Source organism: Marmota flaviventris, chromosome 7 (genome assembly GCF_047511675.1).
Source record: "Marmota flaviventris isolate mMarFla1 chromosome 7, mMarFla1.hap1, whole genome shotgun sequence".
NCBI classification, from domain to species: domain Eukaryota; kingdom Metazoa; phylum Chordata; class Mammalia; order Rodentia; family Sciuridae; genus Marmota; species Marmota flaviventris.
In genome coordinates, this window is record NC_092504.1 from 73113837 (window position 1) to 73131870 (window position 18034).

General features: G+C 36.9%; 1 protein-coding gene across 1 annotated transcript in view; it reads right to left on the reverse strand.

Moving 5' to 3' along the window:
- Positions 1-18034, reverse strand: part of LOC114082688 (broad substrate specificity ATP-binding cassette transporter ABCG2-like) — a 56696-nt gene that overhangs the window by 13086 nt on the left and 25576 nt on the right. Inside the window, exons 4-8 of the mRNA XM_071614831.1 lie at positions 17662-17813; positions 16096-16185; positions 15544-15791; positions 8352-8434; positions 2701-2787 (exon numbers count right to left, since the gene is read on the reverse strand). Coding sequence (XP_071470932.1) covers positions 2701-2787; positions 8352-8434; positions 15544-15791; positions 16096-16185; positions 17662-17813 — 660 coding nt within the window. The remainder of the gene's footprint in view (positions 1-2700; positions 2788-8351; positions 8435-15543; positions 15792-16095; positions 16186-17661; positions 17814-18034) is intronic.

The window sequence follows — 18034 nt, forward strand, 5'->3', positions numbered from 1 at the left end:
GTCACCAATTTCATTATTTCCCTCCATATAACTAGGAGTGGGTATCACTAAGTCCTCATAGACAAATTGCCACATGGCTCTGTGATTGCGAATAGGGCTGTTAAGTTTCTTATAGTAGTTTACAATTATCATGAGCTAATGCTTTGTGTCATATGATCTGAAGATTTGGGAACAGCTGCAAAAACACTGATAGGAGTTCAGGGCTTCAGATTCCATGAATAATTCTTATCACATACACATATTTCTAAAATGGAAAATTTAAGCTCTATCAATGATTCAAACTCTATAGTGGGTTGTTAAAGAAACTTTTGGTTTGTGTGAATGTACATGTTTATGTGTGTGTTTGTGTGTGTGTATTAGTGAAAATTATGGAAACGATAACTCAAAGAGTCTGGGGTAAACCCAGAGTATAATTCACAAATGATATTGTCTACTTCATCAAACAAGTAATTTTATTAAATCAATAAACCCCAAAGTCATCATCTGTATCTAATTATAAAAGTAAACAGGAAGAGAATATAAGTGTATAATGATTTCTTATCTCTCTCTATATGTCTGTACAGATATTAGAGGTATCTAAGATCTTTCTGTTGATATTTTATCTCTATATTGAAATATATACAGAGAGAGAAAAAAAAAACGTAGAAAAAGGCAATAAATATCCTGGCTCCTCTAACACAGTTTCAAATAATTTTATAAATTTGGACCATATTTGTGCAAAACACACAGAATATGTATAGTTTTATAAGTGGGGATAAGTAAATTACCATTTTATAAGAAGTTTTAATAGTTCAGTTGGGAAAAGTCTAGAAAAGAGTGTCCACATTAACCAGCTATTTGTAGAATACCCAATAGACACATGCTTTCTCCCTTATAAATTGCTTTGCCATTTGGGGAACAAAATACATGTTTGCAAACAGAAGTTAACTTCTCCACATATCCAAAAGTAAAGACACATTCTCTTTGTCTTGTTACTTACTGGCCATGAAGTATAGTGTATAAATAAATATAAAACTTGTCAATATCATCTCAAGTAGTAAATCAAGCAAAAGACTTCCAAAGAAATAAGATGACACTCTGTAATACCCACTGATGGACTCATGTCTATAGAATAAAAACATACACCACACAGGCCAGGTTAGTTTAAAAAGGCACAGCCCAGATAAGATGCTGTTAAGACTCCTGCTGCCACCAGGTCTAACACTGCAGCTGCCCACAAGCTCTGTGCTCATCCCCCTATGTCCTTCCCCATCGCAGGTGCATCCTCTCTGGGACATCAGCCCCATGCTGTGAACCTCTCTCATGAAAGCACCCTTCCTGCTTTCATCCCCTCTGACCCCACATCACCCCTCCAGGAACACAGTCTGCATTTCCTCACTCTCCTCAGAGCCTCTGCTTTTCCTCTGAGGCTAGCTCACTGGAAAGGGCTAATCTCAGTGGTAAAAGAGGCTTGGTAAAAGAGGATTTTCTGGCTTGGCTTGGCACTTGGTGCATGCCTGTAATCCCAGAGGCCCTCGAAGCTGAGACAGGAGGATTGCAAGTTTAAAGCCACCCTCAGCAAAAGAGAGGTGCTAAGCAACTCAGTGAGACTCTGTCTGTAAATAAAACACAAAATAGGCATGGGGAGGTGGCTCAGTGATCAAAAGCCTTTCAATTCAACCCCCAGTACCCCTTCCCTCCAAAAAAGAAGCTTTTATTCTTCCCACCAGTGAATATGAAGGTGAACTTGTTATACTCATGACAAAGAGAGTCTCCATCCATAGCTTTGATCCTTAAAGAAAAGAAGGGATGAGTACAGCTGGTGTAGCTCCCTGTGTACTTGTGAATATTAATTGTGCCAATATCAGTATAATATTAAGCAAACAGTAAGAGAACAAAAAAATCATCTCTATCCAACATAGATGAAGATCCCCAAACCTTTTTTCAAATCTATTCTTATGTTGAAGCAAGAAAATGATCATGCCTTTCAACAAGATACCCTTGTCAGATACCAAACCTTAATCTTTGCTATTCCTAATGCCTCTCTTTCCAAATTCCAAACTCTTTCACCACTAGAAATTAATTCCTTCCCTCTGTGGTGATCCCACTCCTGGGCATGTAGGCATGGGCAAATCTCCTCCATCTTTGAAAACTACAATGAACAAAACTATCCTGCTCTTTCCTGTAAGGCTGCCCTCTGGCTCTCTCCATTCTTTGATCCACTCAGGGCTGCGCTTGGCTACATACTTTGTAAACTTCATATCCCATCTCCAATTTGATACTTAACACTTAAATATCTACCAAAGCTCCTGAATTTTCCTTAAGAGGGCCTTTATGACCTATTACTTTCTCAAACCAAAGACAATTCTCAACCCTTTTATTCCTCACTTTCTCTGCAAAATTGGGACTTGTTGACAACACCCAAACCTTGATATTTTTTCCATTAGTAGCAGACCTCATATGCTCTTGGTTTTCCACTCCATTGAAGACTGCTTTTCTCAAATAATATTGGTAAACTATATATACTTCAAAAGCTTGTGTTGTACAAGATAAATAGACACAATTTAAATATGACAATTTTAAGCATAAGATATGGGAAAGAAATGAGAAGAAAATAAATTTGCCAGTTATCCCCATTATGAAATCCTTGGCCCAATTCTGGATGTGACCAGTTTGCCCACCAGGCTTCAATGCCCCTTCCCTGAACAGAGTCCAACTCACACAAACCACTTCTTCTGGATCATGAAGAGATCCACCGCCAATGTTCTGCGACACAGGTAGACCATCAGGAAGAAGAGCATCCGTGCTCTGTCAAGAGAAAATGGGAATAAAAGCAGCTCAGTCAAATCAGAGCTCTTAGGTTGGTTTCGTCCCTCAGAACTCCTTCCAAAATTAATGTAAAATCAAAGACATTTTTTTTAAAGTGGAACTTTTCCATTTAAACAGACAGGAAAGCATCATCCCATCAGGGCTCTCCCTGAGTGTCCTCAGTGATGCCCTGGTTACTCCACACTATAGTACATATTGAAATTTCTGTGTGGACTGCTGTGCACTGACTTGTATTCACTAAAATTCATATGATAAAGAAATAACCTCCAATGCAATAGTACTGGGAGGTACATATTTAAATTTTATTTATTTATTTATTTATTATTTATTTTGAAAGAAATGACAGTAGAATGCATTACAATTCATATTACACATATAGACCACAATTTTTCATACCTCTGGTTGTATATAAAATATGTTCACACCAATCCGTATCTTCATACATGTACTTTGGATAATGATGTCCATCACATTCACCATCATTTCTAACCCTATGTCCCCTCCCTTCTCCTCCCATCCCTCTGCCCTATCTAGAGTTCATCTATTCCTCCCATTCTCCCATCCCTACCCCACTATGAGTCAGTTACCTTATGTCAGAGAAAACATTTGGCACTTGTTTTTTTGAGATTGGTAACTTAAGTAATGAGGTTTAGGCAAGGTCATGAGAGTGGAGCCCCCATGATGGGACCAGTGCCCTGGTAAGAGTAAGAAACCCCAGAAACTCTATGCCATGAGAGATGTAGGGTGACGGCGCCATCTATAGGCAGAGCGGGACCCTCCCAGGAGCCTACTGCTGGAAGGGAGCTCTGAACCCAAACTCCCAGACTCTACAACTGAAACAAAACAAAGTTTTGTCCTGTAAGTCCCCGAGTCTGGTGCATTGCTGTGACAGCCTGTGCTAAAACTTAGGTTATAAAATACTTTCACCTTGAATTTAACTCACAAAAATCCCGAGTATCATTCCTAATGTATGAAGAGAAACTTTAAGTTAAATAGAGCTCCAAAGGGTTAAGGTATTCAATTCAATTTGGTTTTGAAGTGAAGTAACAAAAGAGTAAAGGCATGTGGAAAGAAAATGCCAGAACTACACAAGACCACCAGAAAGCCTGGACACCATCCTTGATTTGGAACAACCACCTTCCTATGGGGTTTCCAAAGTGATAAAAAACATCAAACTGATGTTTATTCATAATAAAAATCAATTTGATCACCAGTGTGAAGACTATTAATATGTATATCAGTAAAATAATTGAGGGTTAGCAAGAAAAGTGTTCGGCTAGTTTATATTTCAAGTGAAATAAGGATTTCATGGGAGTTTGCCAACATCCTTAAAACATGGGCTTCCCTGCCTAATCAGACACATAAATTGATATTACTATAAACATGTAAAGAAAGGATATATGTACATCATTTAAATTACTTAAAAACAAGAGAAAGTTTTTCAAATGTAAACACAAATGAACAATTCCAACTACCTTAAAGGGTTTATAGAAAACTTTTTATTCATGCACATGAGAAGGTTCATTTAAAACCTATACATCATCATGCTTTCCCAGCATATATCCATGTTATAAAAACAGCTATCCTCCCTACAAGCAGTAAGTACACTTTACTTCATTCAGATGTGGGTGTGAATGTGTACTTTCAATTTAAATAAACACTCTACATCACCTCAAATCACCCACTTAAGTCCATCCTTTTCTACAACAGCCTCTCATCAACAGAAAATTATGGTGCAGCCTGGCTTCTCTAGACAGATATTTATCACACCTAAGAAATAAAGAACTAAGAGGGCAGGCTGTTCTAAATATGAAAGTTCATCAATAATTAAAAAGAATGGAAGAGACAAACAGCCAAATAAGTTTTAGTACCTAGTAAACCTAATATCAAGCTAAAGGTCCATGGGGAAACAATGGAATAGAAGAAAAATTTAATTAAATTTTTTTCTCACATTTAACAATACAGTAATATTCATAATTCTGAAAAAGGAAACAGTAAAATCCCTTCTAAGACAGAAGATGATTTACTTCATAATAAACAGGTTTTTATTATGAAAAATGTTTAATGCACTCAATGCTTTTTAAGGGGGCAATTCAGATGCCATGTATAAATACACATCAGAATTATTTTTTTTTTTAATAAATTGACAAACTATACTCAAACATTTGTGGGGCACAAAGTGAAGTTATCCTTCAAGAATTCAATGCTAGTTGGGTATGGTAGCTTATACCTGTATTCTCAGGCACTCAGGAGGCTGCATCAGGAGGATCACAAGTTCAAGGCCAACCTCAGCTATTTAGGGAGGCCCAAATCAACTTAATGAGACTCTGTCTCAAAAAATGAAAAGGACTGAGAAAAAAAACGTCCCTAGAGAGTAAAATGTCAAAGAATAAAAAAATGAGTCTATTATGTAGATCCATTGCTTTTAAAGTTCATATACTTTAATTTTTATCATTTTTATGGTGAGAACATTTGGAGTTTATGCTCAGCAATTTTGAATTCTACACTATTATGTACTGCATTCACCACCCTGTTCAATGTATCTCAATAGAAAGAAGATCCTATTCTTCCTGCCTTCCTGAGATTTGTACCTTTGACCTTCACATACACCATTCTGGCATACACCATTCTACTCTGTCTTTAAAAGACTAAAAGTGTCAGAATTTACATATAAGCAAGAACATGTGGCTTTTGTCTTTCTCAGTCTGGATCCTTTACTTAGCATAACGTTGTCAATTTCGTCTATGGTGTCACAAATGGTAAAATTCCTTTTCCTGTGGCTGAACAGCATTCCCTGGGGCATTCACCCATTTTCCTTATCTGTTTGTTAGCTGACAGACACTTAGATTGATGTCCAAATTGACTGTGCACAGGGCTACAATGAACACGGGAGCACAGATCCCTCTTCAACTAATTGACTTCAAATATTTTGTGTGAACACCCTGAAGTGGGATTAATAGATCCAAATTTTTTTAAAAAACCCATCATTTTCCTAATTTGTTTAGCTGTCAAAACAACACATTAAGGCTATAAAGTCAAAGTGGCTCACACCCTACACAGGATTCAAACCCAGTTCCTCATTTACATAGGTAAGAGGAATTGCTAAGACACCACTTGATTCCAAGAACAGTCCTAAACCACTGGCCTTCACAGCAATGTCAAATGAAGGATGGATATTCCTGTCCAAAGAAAGTTCTAAGGCCCTGGTTCCAGAGAAGAAGCTGAGACTTCATTTTCTTACCCAAACAATCATCACTAATCACCTGATCATCCAAAGCAGAGGTAGATGAATCACACACACAGAGGCTACTCTCACATAGTCCAAATATTCTAAAAAAAGTAGGTAATGATAGTCAAAAATGCAAATTAAAATAACATTAGTGTCCAATTTCTCCAGAAAACATCTGAAGAAAGGACTACACTCATGTATTTCTCTGAAATTTTTGACCAAAAGCTGTGGTGGTCAGCTTTTCACTTCTTTCAAACTGCAGTTGATGACAGATTCCTCAACAGTCTTCTTGCTGCACAGTGTACATCTTTCATGGCCTCAAAACCCTGTGATTCTGCTGAGCTTTGTTAAGAAATAGCATGTACACAGGACACAGACACTAACAGTTGTAAAAAAAAAATCAGAGATCTCTTCCTGAAGAAGGTAAAAAAGTGACTTAACTCTGCAAAACAGCTGTAATAGTCATCTTTTTGTAAGGAAACACCATCTACTTCAACAAATAGGAAAATTCACTTTAATAAATAAATTTAAATAAAGAATATTTATGGTTATTTTTCATTCAAAAACAATTTGCCTGTATCCAGAGTTCACTTCAGGCTTTTGGTATGCATCTTGCTGCTCAAACACAGGAGGCTTTTTTAAAAACTGACATGTCTTCCTTTTCTTTTCCTTAGTCTTTTCCTTTCCTCCTTCCCTACCTGTGGGGATCAAGATTAACACTGTTTCTCCCCCAGGATGGTTGTCATATCCTTCAATTCTTGGGTTCAATTCCCAGTACAAAAATAAAAACAAAACAAACAACAAACAAATACCATCTCATTATTTGGATCAGGATCAGCATCTGGGACAAAGACCAAGCTCCACAGTTCTCAACAGTAAAATGGGGATGAGACCACCCACTTCTCTGGCCCTTGGGAGTTAACATTAGCCATAGCTGTCAAGCATGAAGCTCAGTGCCTAGTGAGAAGTGCTTCTGTATACATGAATTGTGATGAGAACCATGAATTCTGGAATGTTGAGAATCTATGTTTAGAACATGAGCCAGCTGTTTAAAATGACACCTAGGAATAAGAGTTTTAAGGGCATATTATGACTGAAACTAGAAAGGAGCATGACACTAATGTAAGTGCTTTCCATACAGAGTTAGGAACAACTGATTCCCATCCATACATCTTATACTCCCAAGTCATGCAAACACCAAAATTGAGGAAACTCACAAACCACCAAAGAAAACAGAGCAAAAGTATATTTCAAAATCAAAAAACATCTCAGCATAAAAGGCATTATGAACTGAGTGCAAAAAAACCCCACAAAATGGAATAAAATATTTGTAAATCATATATCTGAAAATGAATGAATAACCCATAACTATAAAGAATTCCAATCATCATCAACAACAAAACACCCCAAAACCAAAGAATGCAACTTAAAAATTGGCAAAATACTAAAATCAAACATCTCTCCAAAGATCATGTGGATCTCTGTTATTTGAAAACAAAGTAAGCTTTTGTGAGAATGAGAAGATATTGTAACTTTATGTATTGCTGTTAAGAATGTAAAATGCAGTAGGAGAGGCTTTGGCAGGTATTCAAAAAATTACCACATAACCCAGCAATTCCACTGCTGGGTATCTGCCCCAAATGACTGTTGAAAGAAAGATTCAGACAAGTGTGTGCCCCCCATAGCAACATGACTACAATAGCTCAAAGGTGTTAGCAACCCTGATTTTCAGCAATGGATGAGTGGATAAATAAAATGTAGTTTCTACACATATATTATTTGGCTTTTAAAAAAAAGAATATATCCTATGCTACAACTTGAAGAAACTTAACAAGTTTATGCTGAGGAAAATAAGGCAGTCATGAAAAGACAAGTATTGTATGACTTCACATTGATAAGTTTCCTAGAATGGCCACATTCAGAGACAGAAAGTTGCAGATGGTTGCAGAGGTGGCAATGATGAGTATGGGTAGTTACTCTAAGGTGTGTTGAAGATTGCACCTGAGAAGATAAAGAAATGGTCGGCAGTTGGATGGTGTTGTCAGGTGACAACATAAATGGACGTTTTGGCACTAAACTGTGCACTTCAAAATGGTTAGGATATGTCCATGATGTGTAATTTACACACATACATACATATGTGAAACCGAAAATTAACTCTTCCATTCCCATTTCAATACACTATCTGATCCTACCCCATAATAAAACAGCAATGTTTACCCTGTATTGTCATAAATTCAAATTCTGAATGGATTTTCATTAGTTTCATCAAAGTAATAGCATTTTCACAAAATTGAGATTCAAATTTGCTTACCTATTTCGGATTTCCGTACAATCATCTCTCAGCAAAAGGATAATGGTGCCTGTAACCAGTCCCAAAACCAATGTGACAATTATCTTTTCAAAGAGAAAAATGAAAATTAGAAAGAAAAATTTCAATTACAGGTAAAACTTTTTATTACCTAGTCAAATATCTCCACTGAAATACACACTTTAAATGGATTGGCCAGAGTAACTGGGGAATTATCAGACAGTGGTTATTATTAGAACATTTTCTAAATTAAATTGAGAATGCCAGGATTCTGTGTTTTGGGTACTGAGAGGACAAGAGAGCAGATGACCTGATGAGATAAGAATCTTCCCAGTGTCTACCAATCTCTGTCCACAAATACCATACAGGGTTGCTGTGTGAGGAAGGCATATAAGGGAGATGTTTTGGGAACAAAATAAGAATGCTGACTTAAACTGAATTTTCAACTTTCATGCCAGTGAATGTGCACAGCTATAAACTTCAAGAGATTCAAATTAAAACAAGATGACTTCACTCTAATTGTGAGAAATAAAGGAAATTTCAGGGCTGTGGATGTAGCTAAGCAATAGACTGCTTGCCTACCATGTGCCAGACCTGGGTTTGATCCCCATCACTGCAAAGTACAGAAATACATAAAATTTTAATGCCACATCCAAATTCTAAGAATGGAATTTTGAATGATAAGGAAGAAGTGGACTGCACCTAGCTAACATGTGGGGAATCCCCACCTGCACAGGAAAAGTGCATTGTCACTGTCACCAAAGTATTTGGCCAGATGGGGTTACCCAAATCCTCCCATTACCATCTCCGCTCATATTTCTTGTCTTTCATTCCCAGCCAATGAGCCTTACAGATAACTTGACACACCTGAGCTGCCAATTCTTTGCCTTTCCCACCCATCTTCACCTACTCAGTCTATATATCTCCCAGAGAAAATGGACCAATGTTACATTTCCTCTTAGAATAAAACTCTCTTAATGGTGCTTCAGTTAGCAAAAGATCAGGGTTACATTAGAACATATTTTATGTAAGGAATTCTTATAATTATATGTGAGCTAAACATAATAATATAGGAGATAGGAATGTAAAGAAAACTAAATACCTACCAGTAATCTTGCAATAATCAAAGCTTAAAAAAATATCTCAATATTACAACAGTATCAAGCCATGAACTAATTGGTAATGGATACTTGGCAAATATGCAGGCAACATGCAAAGAAAAGAAGAGTGAATTGTAAAGAATAATTTGTGAAGACCAGACTCTGGAAAGAAGATTAGTGAAATGTTTCACCTATGAAATGTCCTTTGCTAATAATACAGAAATTTGGGGTGGGGGTAGGAATCCATTCCCCTGCTATATCCCCCAAGACCCTCAGAATCTGTTCATTATTACAACTAATCAAGTTTCCAAAATCTATGCTAATGGCTCTACCACCATGCAGCATGTGCATCTATGCAAGAGTCTATGTTTTCCCATTTTATAACTGTCAAGATATTCAGACTTCAAATTAGACACTCTGCATCCTTCATTTCTCTTGCATCCACACTTCATTTCTTTCACTGACTGAATATTATCATTTGGATATTCCTTAGTGATATTTAGCAAATTTTCAAATATATTGACAAAATGATGAATCCATGATCATTCCATGCTTTTAAGAAGTTCACATGTATTTTATCTTCTTGCATGAAGAAAAACAAAGCCATTGAGTAAACTGAACATTTAACAACAGAGTAGATGAGCCTAACTATGAGCTTTTTGTATATGTACAAATGGTCTCTGTTCAAAACAGATCAAGATGAGAAATTCTTCAACTATGTCATTCTCCCTTTTTCCAGAAGTATTTAAACAACACATCTCAAGGTATGGATTGATGGATATTTGTAGCTTTCTCTAAAAAAATTAAAAATTGAATGCATAATATTTAGCAAGAAGAGTGAAGCCGGTGGTATTATTATTCCAGACCTTAAACTATACTACAGAACAAAAGTAACAAAAACAGCATGGTATTGGCACCAAAACAGACAGGTAAACCAATGGTACAGAATAGAGGACACAGAGACAAACCCACATAATTATAGCTATCTCATATTAGACAAAGGTGCCAAAAACATATATTGGAGAAAAGATAGCCTCTTCAACAAATGGTGCTGGGAAAACTGGAACTCCACATGTAACACAATGGAATTAAACCCCTATCTCTCACCATGCACAAAACTCAACTCAAAGTGGATCAAGGACCTAGGAATTAAACCAGAGACCTTGTGTCTATTGGAAGAAAAACCAGGTGACATCTTCATTATGTTGTATTAGGCCCCATCTTTCTTAATAAGACTCCTATAGCACAAGAATTAAAACCACGAATCAATAATTGGGATGGATTCAAGCTAAAAAGCTTCTTCTCAGCAAAAGAAACAATCAGTGACGTGAATAGAGAGCCTACAGAATTGGAGCAAATCTTTACTACAAGCCCATCAGAGAGAACACTAACTCTAGGATATATAAAGCACTAAAAAACCTTAACACCAAAAAGAAATAAATAATCCAATCAATAAATGAGCCAAGTACCTGAACAGACACTTCTCAAAAGAGGATATACAATCATCAACAAATATATGAAAAAATATTCATCATCACTAGCAATTAGAAAAATGCAAATCAAAACTACTCTAAGATTTCCACTCACTCCAGTCGGAATGGCAGCTATTAAGAATACAAACAACAGTAAGTCTTGGTGAGGATGCGGGGAAAAAGGCACACTCATACATTGGGACGGCAAATTTATGCAGCCAATATGGAAAGCAGTATAGAGAGTCCTTGGAAAACTTGGAATGGAACCACCATTTGACCCAGCTGTTCCACTCTTCCGTTTTTACCCAAAGGACCTAGAAACAGCATACTACAGGGACATAGCCACATCAATATTTATAGCACCACAATTCATAATAGCTAAATTGTGGAGCCAACCCAGATGCCCTTCAGTAGATGAATGGATAGGGAAACTTTGGTATATATACACAGTGGAACATTATTCAGCACTAAAAGAGAATAAAATCATGGCATTTGCAGGTAAATGGATGGAGTCAGAGAATATAATGCTAAGTGAAGTAAGCCAATCCCCAAAACCCAAAAGTTGAATGTATCCTTTGATATGAGGATGCTGTCTCATAATGGCAATGGCGCTCAGAGCATGGGAGGAATGGAGGAACTTTAGATAGGGAAAAGGGGCAGGGGAGGAAGGGAGGGGGTTTATGGGTAGGGAAGATGGTGGAATGAGTTAGACATCATTACCCTAAGTAAATGTATGAAGACACAAATGGTGTGAAAATATTTGGGTACAACCAGAGACTTTAAAAATTGTGTTCTATATGTGTAATATGAAATGAATTGCATTCTGGTATCATATATAACAAATTGGAATAAATAAATAATTTAATTAAAAAATTGAATGCATAGTCAAATATTTAGTATGCAAGTATAGACAATGAATCTCAGAGAGATTAAGGAGAATGTTGTCAAAGTAGACTTAAATGAACAATAAACCTTCTTTTTTAAAATAATCCATTCATTTCTATACCTTCCCAACATATCTGGTTAAATGTCAAGTCTGAATCATGTCAACAAATAACTAGTTTACAACAAAATACAAAAAATCAGGCAATAAATTAAGGAATGTCACCAGGAAAGCATTGTTTTGATTTGAATTTTTCTAGTTGCTAGCGATAATGAATATTTTTTTTCATATATTTGTTGATTGATTGTATATCTTCTACATTTAAATAACTCCATTTCACAAAACTTACAAAAATAAAAATCATACAAGCTTAAGGACTCGATGTCAGAGCCAGGCATGGTGGTACATGCCTGTACTCCTGGTGAATTGAGAGGCTAAGACAGGAGGATGGCAAATTTAAAGCCAGCCTCAGAAATTTACCAAGGCCCTAATACACATAGCATCACCCTGTCTTTAAAAAATGTGAAAAGGTGTGGGAATATGTCTCAGTGGTATAGCCTCCCAGTGTTAAATCCTCAGTACCAAACAAAACAAAACCCCACTTATATCAAGGATTAGTAAACTATGGGCCAAAACCAAATAGTTTGTTTTTTTTTTTTCCATTTTTTTTTAACTTGGGAGGTAAAAGTTCAAGAATAATATTTCTTTCAATATGAATTTCAAAATCAGTGTCCTTAAATAAAGTCTATTGGAATGCTGCAATGTTCTTTGCTCATGTTAGCTGTGGCTGCTTTAATCATGAAATGGCAGAGTAGACTTTGTGAAACAAATGACATATGTGGCCATGAGTCTAAAATGATTAACTTCTGAGGTTTTACCTAAACGGGTTTGCCTGCTCCTGAGCTAATGTTTCAACATTTAAAATTCTGAACAAGAGTTGTTCCACTGAGCTCAGGGTTCTACAAGGTTTTTCCCTTACTGTAGAGACTACTGCTTCCCTGAACATTGCTGGAATTGCTTTTAGAGAACCGAGTTCAATGATGAGACAAGTAGGCTGAATGTGCTACCTGGAGGCTCTGGGCCTGCTGCTTGACTCTTAAGGAAGCCAAGGCTCAAAACACTCATAATCCTGATGTAAAAACACCTGTGTTCTAATAACATCTTGCCCAGAATACCATATGTTTCTTGGATAAGACACTTAACAATCAGTTTTAGAGACATGTAAGAAAAGCCTAATGAATAAATCACTCTGAAGAATCAGCTTATTATACTGCATCTTCCTGTTGAACAATGGGCTATCAAAGTTAATGCATCTAATTGGCCTGACATTTTTTCAAATGATGTCAAATCGATGATCTAAGAATAAAATATTGTCCTTGAACAATGGGACACAAAACTGCTTGAGAGAAATGCCAAATCACATGGACTAAAGAAGTCTGAAACAATGAACATCATCACTGAAGTGGGGATGCAGGCCCTCAGGTACACCTGGAGAGCAACAATACTTAAATATGAAAATGTGGTGCTTATGCTGAGAAGTCAGTTTATTAAGCCAAAAACATGCCATATCTTAATACACAGAAATGCAATGATTGACAATGAAAATATCAATAAAATAATAACCAGCTAAATTGATTTCCCTAATTGATTTCCCTACAAATGTTGGACAATAATAACCAGCTAAATTGATTTCCCTCCAAATGTTGGACAAATTAACTGAAGGAACAGTGTTTTGTGTGACATAGGGATAAAGATTAACTAATAAATAGGCCAGACATATAGCCCAATAGCAGAGCACTGGCCTAGCATGTGTGAAGTTCTGAGTTCAATCCTCAGTATTGCAACAAACAAACAAACAAAACAAAATAAAATAAAAACCTGGAGGACTGAAAACACCTACCACAAAGTAGATCAAAAGGAGAAAAGAACACCATCATATCTTATTTAAGGCAATTAACCCCACCATGAATATTCTTGTTGTATCTGGTTACTTCCTGTGCATAAACCACACATACTTTGAGTTATCTATGGCTTTGCCAATATTAAAATCTCTCAATGATGAGCATCAATCCTTACATTCTGCCTACAGTCTCCTCCCTCAGACAGTGGACAGAACAAACTATCTTCAGGAATATAAATGACACTGGGTTCCTTCAACACCTGATTTTATTGGCAAATCAATCCTCTTCTCCCTATTTTGAGCCTTCTCTCTTCTTCATTTCTATGATTTCTCTCTTATCTTCTGCATAGTTCATCTTACCATCTGACATAGTCTGTATTTTCTTTATTCATCTATCATTTCCCTTCCCTCATATGGAAAAAAAAGTCTACACAAGCAGAGAATTTTATTTTTACTCATTTCATTCACTAGTATAGTAGAGTCTCCAAATGGAACACATGATATTTCAATTTATCTTTGGAATGAGTCAATAAATGACAATGGACAGCTCTCAGCAAATTCCATATGTGGTTGATATTATCTGTCTGAACATTTTTAACAAATAAAATTTTGACTAACATTATCCATTATAGTGTGTGTGTGTGTGTGTGTGTGTGTGTGTATGTATATATATATATATATATATATATATATATATATATATATATATCAACATTTTTGAGTTATATAGTACAGAAGCCACTTAAAGAGCTTTACATGAGTAAAACTCAATTGCTTTTTACCTGTTGTGTTTCTCATGTTTTATCACTGTGACAAAAATAAAAATTTAAAATACCAAGAAAGAACATGTTATGGTTGGACATTAGATGTCCCCCAAAAGCTCCTATTATAATACAGGAAAATTCACAGGTGAATGATTGAATTGTGTAATCTAATTTGTCTGTCCTAGTTTGAATGGACTGACTGGGCAGTAACTGCAGGCAGGTGGGCTGTGGCTGAAAGAGATGAGTCACTGGGAGTAAAGCAGGGGGTGCCCTGAAAGCATTGCTCTTCCTGCAGCTCTGCTCCCTCTCTTTGCTTCTTGAGCCCATCATGAGCTGGACAGCATTTTATGCTGAGCCCTTCCTCCATGATGTGCTGCCTCACCATGGGCCCAGAACAATGCAGTCACTTCTCTATGAATTGAAACTTCTGAAGCCATGATCCCCAAATAAATGTTTTGTTTTGTTTTTCTCTAAAGTTGTTTTTGTCAGGATACTGGTCACAGCAACATGAAACCAAGTAAGAGAGAAATTTTATTTTGACTCACAGTTTTAGACATGTCAGTTCAGATTCTGTGGTTTAAGAGTAAGGTGAGGCAGAACTTCAAGGCATGTGGGTGTGGAAGTTGAAAGCTGCTCATCTCATGGCAGTCCAGAATCAGAGCAAGGAAGGTGTCAGGGACAACATAACCCTTCCAAGGCAGGCAACTTGACCTACTTCCTCTCACTAGTCCTGATTGGTACAGTTTACATCACCTCCTAATAATGTCATCAAATTATGAATCCATCAAAGGATTAGTCCATTGATGATGTCAAATGATACAGCCACTTCCAAAGAGCCCAACCTCTGAATATTGTTCCTTTGGAGACCAGCCTTCAACCATGAGTTTCAGGGGACCATTCATATCAAAGATAATACACTAGAATGATTGGCTGTTTCTAAATTCCAAATGGAGGGGGCGTGACTAATAAATGGAAGGATGGGTAGAAGAAAAAATAATCCTGCATAAGTCCATATTAGAAACAAATAGCTCTCACATGGGTATTTCACAGCATAACTGGAAGAATTTGTCACTTACCTCATTTATCCAGTGCTGGGGATTACCTGCAAAGCTTTGGAATGAACGCTTGGTGAGACTAATAAGCTGATGACCAAAGGAGGTGACATAAGGAGTCTCCTTCCTGACCCAGCACCTCTTATTCTTATCCCTTTTGAATTCATGCAGTTCAGTTTTTATGTCTTTGTAGAAAGTGGACTTGGCAAAATTATTAGCTAATTCTTTTATGTGTGATTCATCTGTCTTTGAAGGTATTTCAGTCTTGTTAGCTTTGGAATGGAAGAGGATAAGAGGTCACAGATTACTGCATAGAGTACTAACTCATTATAAACAAATTACTCCTGATTTCACAAGTTTTCTCTTGACCTTTTATTTGTACAACTCCTATATTTTGTAGCTTGAGTACAAAAATGAATTAGCATGTACATTCACAAATAAAAATGCCCACAGCACTCACTGACAATGTCTATTTGTTCATCACATCAATATGTAAATTCACAAGGTCATGTTTTCATGAATCATCTCTTTGCTAAACCTCGGGCAAAAATGTGAAAATGTGAAAGGTTCACATACCTTCATGTTCTTCTGACTCTGTCTTTATTACACCATGAAAGAAGTCCAGGAATATTTCTGCAGGATTAGTGTAGAATTCACAGGGAAAACCTACAAAATAAGACACCCCAGAACTCAAGCTGATAGTCTTGGAAGGTAAAGAAGACTCACATGCAGAGGATGCTGGAGGTGAGGGGTAGGTAAGGCAGATTGAACAACTTTTTCCTCATCTTCTTGCTCTCTTCTGCCCTCTCTAATTTATCCTTTCCTCTTCTTTATTTAATCACATAATATTTCAACAACTGTCTCTCTCAGGCAAAAAAAAAAAAATAAATGAATAAAACAAAAAAATGTATCCCAAACTATTCTTGGACTCTTCAGAACATCTTACATTAGTGCTTACCTCTCATAAAAATTCAAAATCCAAGCAGCTATCAATATGCTCTACTGTTTACTAGTACTTCTTCAAAAATCTAAATGTAGATCCTAGAAAGGATATTAAGTTTCTGGTGAACTGTGCACCTAGAGAATACTGAGTTCACCTAGAGAATACTGGAACAGCAGTAGGTATGTTAGCAGATGTTGCTTTGCAACCTACTAAATTCAGAGTTCCAAATGATCATCTCTCAAGATGCCATAATTCCAAATAGACAACAAATTCCCAGAGAAGCATTATTGAGAGAACATGACCAGCACAGCACACCTGACCTCTCACCTCAACATCTAAATTTGGCCTGAGCTCTGACTCTTTAGTTCATCTTCCCTGGATTCCCAACTCTCATGTGTTTGATGTGTTTTTAAGTGACAGATATTTAATAAAAACAAATTAAGAAGGAATGATTATTTACAACTTTATTTGGGGTCATGGATAAACATCTATAATCATATCCACAAACCCCTGAAGTGAAGCAGATAGGTAAACCATTAAAGAAATCAGAGTACTCAGTCTGAAATAGAAAGAAGCAGACAGACCAGAAATTTTGACCCATTATATCAGATTCAGGGCCAGCTATTCAAGACTTAAATATTCAATTTAATGTTTCTAAGAAACATTTCCACAAGCCCTGAAGAAGGCAGAGCAAGATTATGTGTCAGGGGAAACACTGTAATATCACAATCTGTTACATGTTTTAAAAGGCAATGGTTTGGAACTTTTCAAAAAAGTTCAACTGACAGAATACTAAGTGTGAGTTCAACATGTTACTTACTGAACTTTCAGGAAAAGGTCAACATAACTGAAAAGGAGAAAAAAGTCCCATGAAACAAACAAACACACACACACACCACACACACACACACACACACACACACACACACACACACGCGCACACACACACACACACACACACACACCAGGCATATTCAAATAAGACAGGAAAAGGGGAGAGACCTGAAAAACAAACAAAAAAATGCTGCAAAATGAAAAATAATTCTGGCATTGAACTGACCAAAGATGTTTTAGAGTGGAGACACCCCAGTTAAGTCTATGCAAGATCAAAGAGCATTCCTGTAGCACTCCTGGGGACTCCTCTCCTCTGCCAGGAGTCAATGAATAAAGGATCTAGGGCATAAAATGTTTAACCGCACCTGCAGACTCAAAGTACTCTAAAGTCCTTTGGGCAGGACCGTGATACATTAGTTCTCCTGAGGCCAGTATGGTGAGGCTGTCAAACAGCTGGAAGATGGAATAGTGAGGCAGATGGATGGAGAACATGATCCTGCGTCCCTGCTCAGAAATCCTAAGTGAAAAAGGAAAATAATAAATCATTAATTATCTGAACCTTGCTGGTATGGTGATGCACGACTATAATCCCAGTGGCTCAGGTGGCTGAGCCAGGAGGATCAAAGTTCAAAGCCAGCCACAGAAAAAGCAGGCAATATGCACTCAGTGAGACCCTGTCTCTAAATAAAATACAAAATAGGGCTGGGGTAGTGGCTCAGTGGTCAAGTGTCCCTGAGT